The sequence below is a fragment of the Salmo salar genome, chromosome 14 (assembly GCF_965601325.2).
Source record: "Salmo salar chromosome 14, fSalSal1, whole genome shotgun sequence".
NCBI classification, from domain to species: Eukaryota; Metazoa; Chordata; class Actinopteri; order Salmoniformes; family Salmonidae; genus Salmo; species Salmo salar.
The window spans coordinates 94937252-94950763 of record NC_138304.1 but is presented as its reverse complement, the minus strand read 5'-3'; the positions used below and the strand labels follow the sequence as shown (position 1 = coordinate 94950763).

Sequence of the window (13512 nt, the reverse complement as noted above, 5' to 3'; positions counted from 1 at the left end):
TTCAGAGTCTTCTCCCGTGTCTCTTCTTCCTCTGAGCCAAAATCATAATAATTATAGTCTTGCTGCCTGAAGAATGAAAATAGATGTACATTTTGAAATTATAGGCCTCTGGGGCTTGCCCATTCGAAAGTCTATAAATTGAAGCCTAAATGGCACTGTATCTGTTTTACACACACACACATACATATATATTTATATGTATATATATATTAAATGGTAATGCAATTATTTAATAGGCTACCTTATGTTATTGGTCGAAATATGCAACAAAAACACCATTATTCGTCAATGTAGGCTTACCTAATGTTTCCATTTGGCACGGGTTCGGACCTACGTGAGAAAAAGGCCATGGCTCGGAAAGGATACCGGCGGTTGAACTCATTCCTGCCGAACCTCTGTGGCAGGGTGGCGGAGGGCAGTGTCCCGACATGGGGACACTCAATACACGACATTGGTTCCGTTTCGCCAGACCCCTGTGCTCTTCCAAACCGTTGTGGTAAATTGAGGGTAGTTTTGGGTGAGTGGGTATCGTCGGATAGGGAGTCCCGGCCGAAGCGCAGCGGGAGGTTGGCATGAAGGTGTGACGTTTTGACAGGTGGCGGGTAGAGTCGGACCATGGTCGGTGCTAAGATGACTTTGCCGCTGGTCGGCACTACGTTGATTTTGAAATCATCCACCTCGATACTCCGTGGTATTTCATTGCTTGTCTGAAAAGCAAAACGCAGGGAAAAAACATTAAATATTCCACTTTCCCTCATCTTATTTTGTGTGTATAAAATCTAGATATAATCACACAAAAAGGAATATTATTGATGACTATTAGTTAACTAGTAAAATAGGCTACAACTTGATTGTCATATCAAATCAATAGAGCAGCATTGCATGGCCATTTTAGCAGATCTTTTTTTTAACCTGATATTTACTCGGAAACTATGGAATCATAATATCAATCAAATATATTTTATAAAACCCTTTTTACAACAGATTCCCAGCCTAAAACCCCAAAGAGCAAGCAATACAGAAGCAGAAGCGCAGTGGCCAGGAAAAAATCCCTTAAAGAAGGAGTGTTCCTGGTGTGTATGATTGTCAGACTGATGTCTAATCAGAACATAAATATGTAGCTCAATTCAGTTAGTAGAACATTGTGCCTCCAAAATATTATGATTTGGAAATAAATGCATAGTTTAACCCTTATTTTTCACAGGTAAGTTGACTGAGAATACATTCTCATTTACAGCAACAACCTGGGGAATGTTACAGGGGAGATGAATGAGCCAATTGTAAGATGGGGATGATTAGGTGACCAGATTGGGAATTTAGCTCAGACATCAGGGTTAACACCCTCACTCTTACAATAAGTGCCATGGGATCTTAGAGAGTCAGGACACCCGTTTAACATCCCATCCAAAAGACAGCATCCTACACAGGGCAATGTCCCCAATCACTGACCTGGGGGATTGGGATATTTTTGGGGGACCAGAGGAAAGGGTGCTTCCTACTGGCCCTCCAACACCACTTCCAGCAACAACCAGGACCAACCCTGCTTTGCTTCAGAAGCAAGCCAGCAGTGGGATGCAGGGTGGTATGCTGCTGGCAATTCTGTTAGTAGAACATTGTGCCACCTTGTTTTAATAAGCCAAAATATGATGATTTGGTAATAAATACGTAGGCTTAGTTACCATTTATTAAGAGCTGCACCAAAACTCTGTAATGCCCTTTACATTAGATACAGATAATCTATTGACAAAAGCAGCTCAAAACTCACCTTTTTACTTTGGCTTTTATTTAGTGTGTCTTTTTAGGTGTTTTCCATTGTATATAATATGTTATTGCTATGAGTGGCGTTTTAGGCTACATGTTATCCTGTTTTCTCTGCTTTTATTCTGATTCATTTTTCACTAATTGGTCTTTTGACCAATCAGATCAGCTCAATTGCAAAGAACTGGGCTGCTTGTGTAAACAAAGCCGGTGAGCTGCAATTAGCTAGCAAATAACTACCAACTAGGTTAGTTGATTTAAATCAAGTTTACTATGAAAATAATTATTAATAACAATAATATAGACTATCAATTATTAGACTATCAATTATCATCTATTATTAGCTCTACTTTATTGTCTAATGTTGACATTAAATTGTATGTTGCTACATTTTACCTCTTTTTTCAAGCTTCTTATTGCCAACACTTTTTTATTGAACCTTTATTTAACTAGGCAAGTCAGTTAAGAACAAATTCTTATTTACAATGATGGCCTAGTGGGTTAACTGCCTTGTTCAGGAGCAGAACGACAGATTTTCACCTTGTCACCTTGGAGATACAATCTTGCAACCTTCTGGTTACTAATCCAACACTAACCACTAGCCTACCTGCCACCCTACTACTACTTTAGAGGTCATTTTGGGTGTAGGGTTATGCTTACCTGAGGGTGCTGTCGCTGACTGGTGGTGTGTCCGTCGTTGTCGTTGGTCATGGACATTCTGTACACCCTGGAGTCAGAGGCCATCACCCCTTGGAACCCCAAACACCCCAGAATAACCAAGGTAAACATTGACATGGTCGTCCTCAAAGTGGCAGTGACAGGAAGCATCTTGTCTCGGTGGAACATTGACTACCATACTTATACCCTCTGTCCCTGACAGTCACCTGCTCTTAAAGGGTTCGCACACACACACACACACACACACACCACACCACACACACACACCACACACACCACACACACACACACACACACACACACACACACACACACACGCCATTCACCAACCAGAATCATTAATGAACGTATTGCCCACCCCGGAACTTCCTAATTTGGCCCACATACAAAACATAGTACACACACACACATTCAACATTCACCATATAATTATCAATGAATGCACGTGAACATGTGCTCATTTGGCCCTCATTGCACATCATACAATCACATGACCAGAATCAACCAGTCATTGAACAGTGTTCAACCTGCCCTACTGGACATGTGCCACACACTCTCACTCTCACACACACACACACACACACACACACACACACACACACACACACACACACACACACACACACACACACACACACACACACACACACACACACACACACACACACACACACACACACACACACACACACACACACACACATCAAAAGACAGGGAAAGAGTATTTTAAAAAGTGTGACGTGACATGAGTATTATGGTATTCATTGTTAGAGCATCTTTGTGGTCATGGTAAAAGAGTGTGTGTGTGTGTGTGTGTGTGTGTGTGTGTGTGTGTGTGTGTGTGTGTGTGTGTGTGTGTGTGTGTGTGTGTGTGTGTGTGTGTGTGTGTGTGTGTGTGTGTGATGTATGAGGGGTAAATGAGCATGTGTCGGTGGTGACAAATTGGGTCTTACTGGTCAATTGACTAAAGGTTATATACAGTACAGTATGACCCTTGAGTAACATACATTTTATTGTGGATCCAAATAAGTGCATGTGAGTGTGTGAATGGCCGGGGTTTTTTTTGGACTGCCCCCTCTATCGCCACGTTTACACAGCAGCCCAATTCTGACCTGTTTTTCATTCATTGGTATTTTGGCCAATCAGATAATTGTGCAAAAGATCAGAATTGGTCTGTCTGTGTAAAAAAACTATATCCCAACTTCTACCTCAGTTATTATGTGTGGATACGAGACGAACATTTCAATCTGATGACTTAATGGTTTGGACACTTATCAACACTACTTCTAATTAATGCTTTTCTATAGCATTCTTTCCCTCTTAGCCTACTAACATTCAGCTGTTATTTATTGAGTGTTGTGTTACCTGTATCTAGGCAACAGCTAGTGGGCTGCAGTGAAAATATTCCTGAAAAAAAAAACGTTGAATTGTGAGAGAGCTTGATGAAGGTCATTAACATTAATGAACTAATTCAACGAATAACATGTTCCAGTTCTTTCATTTAAATTACCCTGAGTCCCCGTCATGACGTATGTCATTCCACATTCTGATTGTGAATGATAGTGGCTTTGTTTGAGTTAATGAATTACTCACTAGGTTTGTATTTTCGTTCGGTTGACACTGAATGATAAAAAATGTCATAATTACTTATTTAAAATATTTATTTGATCCAAACATCACAACCTGAAATTCTTTAAAAAATCATCTGTCTCTGTCTCTAACTCTCTCTCTCTCCCTCTCTGCATGCTGGGAGTGTTGGTGCATGCTGGGAATTGTATGAGCGAGTGCGAGTGGTGTCTGGAGTTAGATTGCCTGTTTTCTTTTTTTGTTTCCTTTTCTTGGTGGTTTTCCTTTTTCTATGCATGGTTACGTTTGTTTTGGTAGAATTATGTATATTGTATTTGTTGTTGGAATTGCCCTGGTTTTGGTGGGGGTGGCAACCCACATGGGGACTCCGTCCCTGTCACTTCGGCACGGCTTCAGGTGTGCTACTGAAGCTACTGTCACTGTGGAGGAGTTTCTGGTCGCCGTAGGAGAGAAGGTAGGCTATGAAAATGTTGCTAATGCATCGCGAATGAATAAAGCGGTGATGGTTTTTATTAAAGAAGAGCGTCTTGTCGATCTGAATGGTTGAGCAAGGCGTACCTAAAGGTATGTTTATTCAAGTTACGCCGCTTTTTACTCCTTCAACAAGGGTTACGATTTCGGATGTATCACCATTCATTCCCAATGAGCTATTGGAGCGGGCGGTTTGTATTGTCTGCAGATGAAAAGCTACACTGTTCAACAAGCTAAGCTCAATTACCAATTGATCACTTTCACATGTGCAAACACTAATTGCGTAAATGTTCACTTTGCAATCAGATCTTTAGTATGGATAAAAAGGCTATATACAGGTGAGTACTCCTGTGTTTGGAGAACAATGGAAGCAAACCTAGCAGAGAGAGGTGGAGGAGGAAGTGGAGGTAGAAGTGGAGGTGGAGATGGAAGAAGACCAAGAACAAGGAGAGTAATTTCTGATGAAATTCGGGCGACTGTGGTGGACCATGTGGCATGGTTTGACCTTGATAGAGGCTGTGCAGACCATGTGGCATGGTTTGACCTTGATAGAGGCTGGGCAGAGAGTGCAGCCCAATCTGAGTCCACTTCACCGTAGCATCCATCATCCGGATTTCTCTAAATGAGAATAGGTGCGTAGTGCAGACATTGGACCTCTCTACTACTTTTACTACTCTACAGTAGTACAACATAAAGCACAGATAAGACTGTAGATTACTTTGTAACAGGTTTATGTTGTATACTGTATTACTATAGTGTTTACTGTACTGTATGCTATTTTGTTTTGTAGAACTGAAAGACGACCACCACGTGGTGGTAGAACGTGTCTATTTACAGACAAACAGGAGGCTGCCATTGTGCAAAATTCAACAACAGATCACTGAAAACCCTGCCATCTTCCATAATATCAGAGTGAGTTTATCAACCATAGCCCACATCCTTAATAAATACCATCTCCAGGATGAAGCAAATCTATAGAGTACCATTTGAAAGGAATTCCCAAAGAGAAGGATAAACAGTATGAATATGTGCAAGTAAGAAATGTACTAGTATTACACTCTTGAATCATTAGAGACTCACTGATGTTGCCAATGAACTTTACTATACAGCAATTACAGTATTTACTGTCATTTCAGAGAATCATGGAGTTGGATGCAAGTCCCATCCCTCGGGAACTCCTGTTCATAGAGTGGATGAGGCTGGATTAAATTTAGCGAAGATGATGAGGAGAGGAAGGAACATCCTGGGTCAACGCGCCATCATTGAGGTACCTGGCCAGCGCTGGGGTAATGTCACTGTATGCACAGCTATGAGCCACAATGGGGTCCACCACTGCCATGCCACACTTGGACCATACACACAAAAACATGATTTTGATTGCAGTGTTTCATTTTGCAAGATGTTTGTGGAAATTGACTAACTGTTTTGTGTTTTGTGTTTAAAGTTTTGAGTACACGAGATGTAGTTTCAGCAAACGTGTGTTAAAAATTAAGAAAACTGTAAATGGAATTTTGAGACAATGGTGGGGTTTTGGGAAGGCCCAAATATGTCTGTTTTGTCAACAGTATACTGCTCTGTCTATTATTGCAGTTAAAGAGACTATCAGGGCCCTTGAACAGGACATAAAATCTATTGAGTTGAAGTTGCACACTCAGAATGACCCTGGACTAGTCATGAACTTACAGGACAAGAGACATGAACTGGGTCGTTTTTACATGAAAGCGTGAATCAAGCAATCAAATGTACAGTTGAAGTCGGAAGTTTACATACACTTAGGTTGGAGTCATTAAAACTCGTTTTTCAACCACTCCACAAATTTCTTGTTAGCAAAGTATAGTTTTGGCAAGTCGGTTAGGACATCTACTTTGTGCATGACACAAGTAAGTTATCCATCAGGGTTGGCAGAGTGTGCTAAAGCAGTGAATAAAACAAACTTAGGGAGGAGGCTTCTGATGTTAACATGCATGAAACCAAGCCTTTTGCGGTTACAGAAGTCAACAAATGATAGCGCCTGGGGAATAGGAGTGGAACTAGGGGCTACAGTGCCTGAGTTAACCTCTACATCACCAGAGGAACAGAGGAGGAGTAGGATAAGGGTACAGATAAAGTCTATAAGAATTGGTCGTCTAGTGCGTTGGGACAGAGAATTAAAGGAGCAGATTTCTGGGCGTGGTAGAATAGATTCAAGGCATAATGTACAGACAAGGGTATGGTAGGATGTGAGTACAGTGGATGTAAACCTAGGTGTTGAGTGACGCTGAGAGAGGTTTCATCTCTGGAGGGATAAGTTAAGCCAGGTGAGGTCTCCACATGTGTGTGGGGTGGGACAAAAGAGCTATCAAGAATCGATGGGGCTCCATGTTGACAATAAAGGGTCCTGGCCAATTGGCAAAGGAGGTATTGTAGCCCTAGAATTAGCTGGTATATGGGCCTAGCTCGAGGCTAGCTCAAGGTTAGCTGGTGCTTGCTTCAGGACAGAGGCGTTAGCTAACAGTAGCCACTCGTTTGCAGCTAGCTGCGATGATCCGGAGTAATGATCAAGTGTAATGATCCAGAGCGGCAGGAATCCGGTGATATGGTAGAGAGAAGTAGTCCGATATGCTCTGGGTTAATATCGCGCTGTGCAGACTGGCAGGTGTTGTCCGAGCTGGCTGATGATGCGGAAAAAAAGGCGAGGACCACTAGCCGTGGCTAACAAAGACTAGTAGCTAGTTCCTGGCTAGCTCCTGATGGAAGTTCCAGTTATAAGGAATAAAAATACCAGAAGCGTACTACATTGGGTGAGGCAGGTTGCAGGAAAGTATATTTAGTTCGTAGATAGAAAGTGAGATTATTTTTTATTTTGTTTTTTATTTCACCTTTATTTAGCCAGGTAGGCAAGTTGAGAACAAGTTCTCATTTACAACTGCGACCTGGCCAAGAATAAAGCAAAGCAGTTCGACACAGAGTTACACATGGAATAAACAAAACATACAGTCAATAATACAGTTGAAGAAAATCTATATACAGTGTGTGCAAATGAGGTAAGAAAAGGGAGGTAAGGCAATAAATAGGCCACGGTGGCGAAGTAATTACAATATACCAATTAGACACTAGAGTGATTGATGTGCAGAAGATGAATGTGCAAGTAGAGATACAGGGGTGCAAAGGAGCAAGATAAATAAATAAATAAATAAATAAATACAGTATGGGGATGAGGTAGTTGGATGGGCTATTTACAGATGGGCTATGTACAGGTGCAGTGATCTGTGAGCTGCTCAGACAGCTGGTGCTTAAAGCTAGTGAGGGAGATATGAGTCACCAGCTTCAGTGATTTTTGCAATTCATTCCAGTCACTGGCAACAGAGTACTGGAAGGAAAAGCCGGCCAAACGAGGAATTGGCTTTGGGGGTGACTAGAGAGATATACCTGCTGGAGCACATGCTACGGGTGGGTGCTGCTATGGTGACCAGTGAGCTGAGATACGGCGGGGCCTTACCTATCAGAGACTTGTAGATGACCTGAAGCTAGTGGGTTTGGCAACGAGTATGAAGCGAGGGCCAGCCAACGAGAGAGTACAGGTCGCAGTGGTGGGTAGTATATGGAGCTTTGGTGACAAAACGGATGGCACTGTGATAGACTGCATCCAATTTGTTGAGTAGAGTGTTGGGGGCTATTTTGTAAATGACATCGCCGAAGTCGAGGATCGGTAGGATGGTCAGTTTTACAAGGGTATGTTGACAGCATGAATGAAGGATGTTTTGCTGCGAAATAGGTCGATTCTAGATTTAATTTTGGATTGGTGATGCTTAATGTGAGTCTGGAAGGAGAGTTTACAGTCTAACCAGACACCCAGGTATTTGTAGTTGTCCACATATTCTAAGTCAGAACCGTCCAGAGTAGTGATGCTGGGCGGGCAGGTGTGGGCAGCGATTGGTTGAAGAGCATGCATTTAGTTTTACTTGCATTTAAGAGCAGTTGGAGGCCACGGAAGGAGAGCTGTATGGCATTGAAGCTCGTCTGGAGGTTAGTTAACACAGTGTCCAAAGAAGGGCCAGAAGTATACAGAATGGTGTCGTCAACGTAGAGGTGGATCAAAGAATCACCAGCAGCAAGAGCGACATCATTGATGTATACAGAGAAGAGAGTCGGCCCGAGAATTGAACCCTGTGGCACACCCATAGAGACTGCCAGAGGTCCAGACAACAGGCACTCCGATTTGATACACTGAACTCTGTCAGAGAAGTAGTTGGTGAACCAGGCGAGGCAGTCATTTGAGAAACCAAGACTGTTTAGTCTGCCGATAAGAATGTGGTGATTGACAGAGGCGAAAGCATTGGCCAGGTCGATGAATACGGCTGCACAGTAATGTCTCTTATCGATGGCGTTTATGATATCGTTTAGGACCTTGAGCGTGGCTGAGGTGCACCCATGACCAGCTCTGAAAACAGATTGCATAGCGGAGAAGGTATGGTGGGATTCGAAATGGTCGGTAATCTGTTTGTTAACCTGTTGGGGATAGGGGGCAGTATTGACACGGCTGGATAAAAAACGTACCCGATTTAATCTGGTTATTACTCCTGCCCAGTAACTAGAATATGCATATAATTATTGGCTTTGGATAGAAAACACCCTAAAGTTTCTAAAACTGTTTGAATGGTGTCTGTGAGTATAACAGAACTCCTATGGCAGGCCAAAACCTGAGAAGATTTCAAGCAGGAAGTGGCCTGTCTGAGAAGTAGTGTTTCATCTTGGCTCTTTTTATTGAAGACTCAGGATGTGTGCAATAACGTGACACTTCCTACGTCTTCCATAGGCTCTCAGAGCCCGGGAAAACGTTGAACGATATCGAGGCAGGCTCTGGCTGAAACACTTTATCGCTTTTGGCAAGTGGCCACTCAGAATACTATGGGCTTAGGCGCGTACCCGCTTCGACCGAATGCTTTGTTTTCCTTTGTCTGTTTATCTAAACGCAGATTCCCGGTCGGAATATTATCGCTTTTTTATGAGAAAAATGGCATAAAAATTTATTTTAAACAGCGGTTGACATGCTTCGAAGTACGGTAATGGAATATTTAGAATTCTTTTGTCACGAATTGCGCCATGCTCGTCACCCTTATTTACCCTTTAGGATAGTGTCTAGAACGCACGAACAAAACACCGCTGTTTGGATATAACGATGGATTATTTTGGACCAAACCCACATTTGTTATTGAAGTAGAAGTCCTGGGAGTGCATTCTGACGAAGACAACAAAGGTAAGAACATTTTTCTTATAGTAAATCTGACTTTGATGAGTGCTAAACCTGCTGGGTGTCTAAATAGCTAGCCCTGTGATGCCGGGCTATCTACTGAGAATATTGCAAAATGTGCTTTCACCGAAAAGCTATTTTAAAATCGGACATATCGAGTGCATAGAGGAGTTCTGTATCTATAATTCTTAAAATAATTGTTATGCTTTTTGTGAACGTTTATCGTGAGTAATTTAGTAAATTCATCGGCAGTGTTCGGTGGGAATGCTAGTCACATGCTAGTCACATGCTAATGTAAAAAGCTGGTTTTTGATATAAATATGAACTTGATTGAACAAAACATGCATGTATTGTATAACATAATGTCCTAGGGTTGTCATCTGATGAAGATCATCAAAGGTTAGTGCTACATTTAGCTGTGGTTTGGGTTTATGTGACATTATATGCTAGCTTGAAAAATGGGTGTCTGATTATTTCTGGCTCGGTACTCTGCTGACATAATCTAATGTTTTGTTTTCGTTGTAAAGCCTTTTTGAAATCGGACAGTGTGGTTAGATTAACGAGAGTCTTATCTTTAAAATGGTGTAAAATAGTCATATTTTTGAAAAATTGAAGTAATAGCATATCTAAGGATTTGAATAACGCGCCACAGGATTCAACTGGCTGTTGAGTAGGTGGGACGCGTCCCACCTAGCCCATAGAGGTTAACTTGGCTTTCGAAGACCTTAGAAAGGCAGGGTAGGATAGATACAGGTCTGTAGCAGTTTGGGTCTAGAGTGTCTACACCTTCGAAGAGGGGGATGATCGCGCAGCTTTCCAATCTTTGGGAATCTCAGACGATACGAAAGAGAGGTTGAACAGGCTAGTAATAGGGGTTGCAACAATTTTGGCAGATAATTGTAGAAAGAGAGGGTCCAGATTGTCTAGCCCGGCTGATTTGTAGGGGTCTAGATTTTGCAGCTCTTTCAGAGCATCAGCTATCTGGACTTGGGTGAAGCAGAAATGGTGGGGGCTTGGGCGGGTTGCTGTGGAGGGTGCCGGGCAGTTGACCGGGGTAGGGGTGAGGCCGGGTGCTGCAGACTGTTCTAGTGCCCTCGCCAACTTGTTGATATATATGTTGAAGGGGGTGGGGCTTAAGCTGCATCCCTGTCTCACCCCCGGCCCTGTGGAAAGAAATGTGTGTTTTTTGCCAATTTTAAACCAACACTTGTTGTTTATGAACATGGATTTTATAATGTCGCATGTTTCTCTCTTTCTCTCCCTCTCTCCGTCTCTCTCTGTCACTCAGTTCTTCCACACATACATTGGTCAGGATTTACAAGTCATTCTCCCACACACTCAGACAGATACCCCCCCACCCTCTATATCCATCCTTCTCTTTATTCTCACTCTATCTATCCCTCCCCTCCCCTTCCCTCCCCTCTATCTATCCCTCTCCCTCTCTTTCCTCCATCTATCCCTCCCTCTCTCCCCTCTATCTATCCCTCCCCTCTATCTAACCCTCCCCTCTCTTCCCTCTATCTATCCCTCTCTTCCTTCTATCTATCCCTCCCCCTCTCTTCCCTCTATCTAACCCTCCCCCTCTCTTCCCTCTATCTAACCCTCCCCCTCTCTTCCCTCTATCTAACCCTCCCCCTCTCTTCCCTCTATCTATCCCCCCCCCTCTCTTCCGTCTATCTATCCCTCCCCCTCTCTTCCCTCTGTCTATCCCTCCCCCTCTCTTCCCTCTGTCTATCCCTCCCCCTCTCTTCCCACTGTCTATCCCTCCCCCTCTCTTCCGTCTATCTATCCCTCCCCCTCTCTTCCCTCTATCTATCCCTCCTCCTCTCTTCCCTCTATCTATCCCTCCCCCTCTCTTCCCTCTGTCTATCCCTCCCCCTCTCTTCCCACTGTCTATCCCTCCCCCTCTCTTCCCTCTTTCTGGCCTGGTTTAGATCTTATCTGTCGGAAAGATATCAGTTTGTCTCTGTGAATGGTTTGTCCTCTGACAAATCAATTGTAAATTCCGGTGTTCCTCAAGGTTCCGTTTTAGGACCACTATTGTTTTCACTATATATTTTACCTCTTGGGGATGTCATTCGAAAACATAATGTTAAATTTCACTGCTATGCGGACGACACACAGCTGTACATTTCAATGAAACATGGTGAAGCCCCAAAATTGCCCTCGCTAGAAGCCTGTGTTTCAGACATAAAGAAGTGGATGGCTGCAAACTTTCTACTTTTAAACTCGGACAAAACAGAGATGCTTGTTCTAGGTCCCAAGAAACAAAGAGATCTTCTGTTGAATCTGACAATTAATCTGGATGGTTGTACAGTCGTCTCAAATAAAACTGTGAAGGACCTCGGCGTTACTCTGGACCCTGATCTCTCTTTTGAAGAACATATCAAGACTGTTTCAAGGACAGCTTTTTCCATCTCCGTAACATTGCAAAAATCAGAAACTTTCTGTCCAAAAATGACGCAGAAAAATTAATCCATGCTTTTGTTACTTCTAGGCTGTACTACTGCAATGCTCTACTTTCCGGCTACCCGGATAAAGCACTAAACAAACTTCAGTTAGTGCTAAATACGGCTGCTAGAATTCTGACTAGAACCAAAAAATTTGATCATATTACTCCAGTGCTAGCCTCCCTACACTGGCTTCCTGTTAAGGCAAGGGCTGATTTCAAGGTTTTACTGCTAACCTACAAAGCATTACATGGGCTTGCTCCTACCTATCTTTCCGATTTGGTCCTGCCGTACATACCTACACGTACGCTACGGTCACAAGACGCAGGCCTAATTGTCCCTAGAATTTCTAAGCAAACGGCTGGAGGTAGGGCTTTCTCCTATAGAGCTCCATTTTTATGGAATGGTCTGCCTACCCATGTGAGAGACGCAGACTCAGTCTCAACCTTTAAGTCTTTACTGAAGACTTATCTCTTCAGTAGGTCCTATGATTAAGTATAGTCTGGCCCAGGAGTGTGAAGGTGAACGGAAAGGCTGGAGCAACGAACCGCCCTTGCTGTCTCTGCCTTGCCGGTTCCCCTCTTTCCACTGGGATTCTCTGCCTCTAACCCTTTTACAGGGGCTGAGTCACTGGCTTACTGGTGTTCTTCCATGCCGTCCATGGGAGGGGTGCGTCACTTGAGTGGGTTGAGTCACTGACGTGGTCTTCCTGTCTGGGTTGGCGCCCCCCCTTGGGTTGTGCCATGGCGGAGATCGTTGTGGGCTATACTCGGCCTTGTCTTAGGACGGTAAGTTGGTGGTTGGAGACATCCCTCTAGTGGTGTAGGGGCTGTGCTTTGGCAAAGTGGGTGGGGTTATATCCTGCTTGTTTGGCCCTGTCCGGGGGTATCATCGGATGGGGCCACAGTGTCTTCTGATCCCTCCTGTCTCAGCCTCCAGTATTTATGCTGCAGTAGTTTATGTGTCGGGGGGCTAGGGTCAGTCTGTTACATCTGGAGTATTTCTCTTGTCTTATCCGGTGTCCTGTGTGAATTTAAATATGCTCTCTAATTCTCTCTTTCTCTCTTTCTGTCTTTCTCTCAGAGGACCTGAGCCCTAGGACCATGCCTCAGGACTACCTGGTATGATGACTCCTTGCTGTCCCCAGTCCACCTGGCTGTGCTGCTGCTCCAGTTTCAACTGTTCTGCCTGCGGCTATGGAACCCTGACCTGTTCACCGGACGTGCTTGTTGCACCCTCGACAACTACTATGATTATTATTATTTGACCATGCTGGTCATTTATGAACATTTTAACATCTTGACCATGTTCTGTTATAATATCCACCCTGCACAGCCA

The 13512-nt window shown here is 43.4% G+C and overlaps 1 protein-coding gene across 1 annotated transcript; it reads right to left on the bottom strand.

The window, feature by feature from the left end:
* Window positions 1–296: 296 nt before the first annotated feature.
* Window positions 297–2571, bottom strand: LOC145860424 (uncharacterized). The gene is made up of 2 exons (XM_082961419.1): window positions 2419–2571; window positions 297–707 (listed from the first exon to the last, which is right to left on the bottom strand). Exons 1-2 carry the CDS (start codon window positions 2551–2553, stop codon window positions 297–299), a joined length of 546 nt encoding a protein of 181 aa, XP_082817545.1. The 5' UTR covers window positions 2554–2571.
* Between the last annotated feature and the right edge of the window lie 10941 nt (window positions 2572–13512).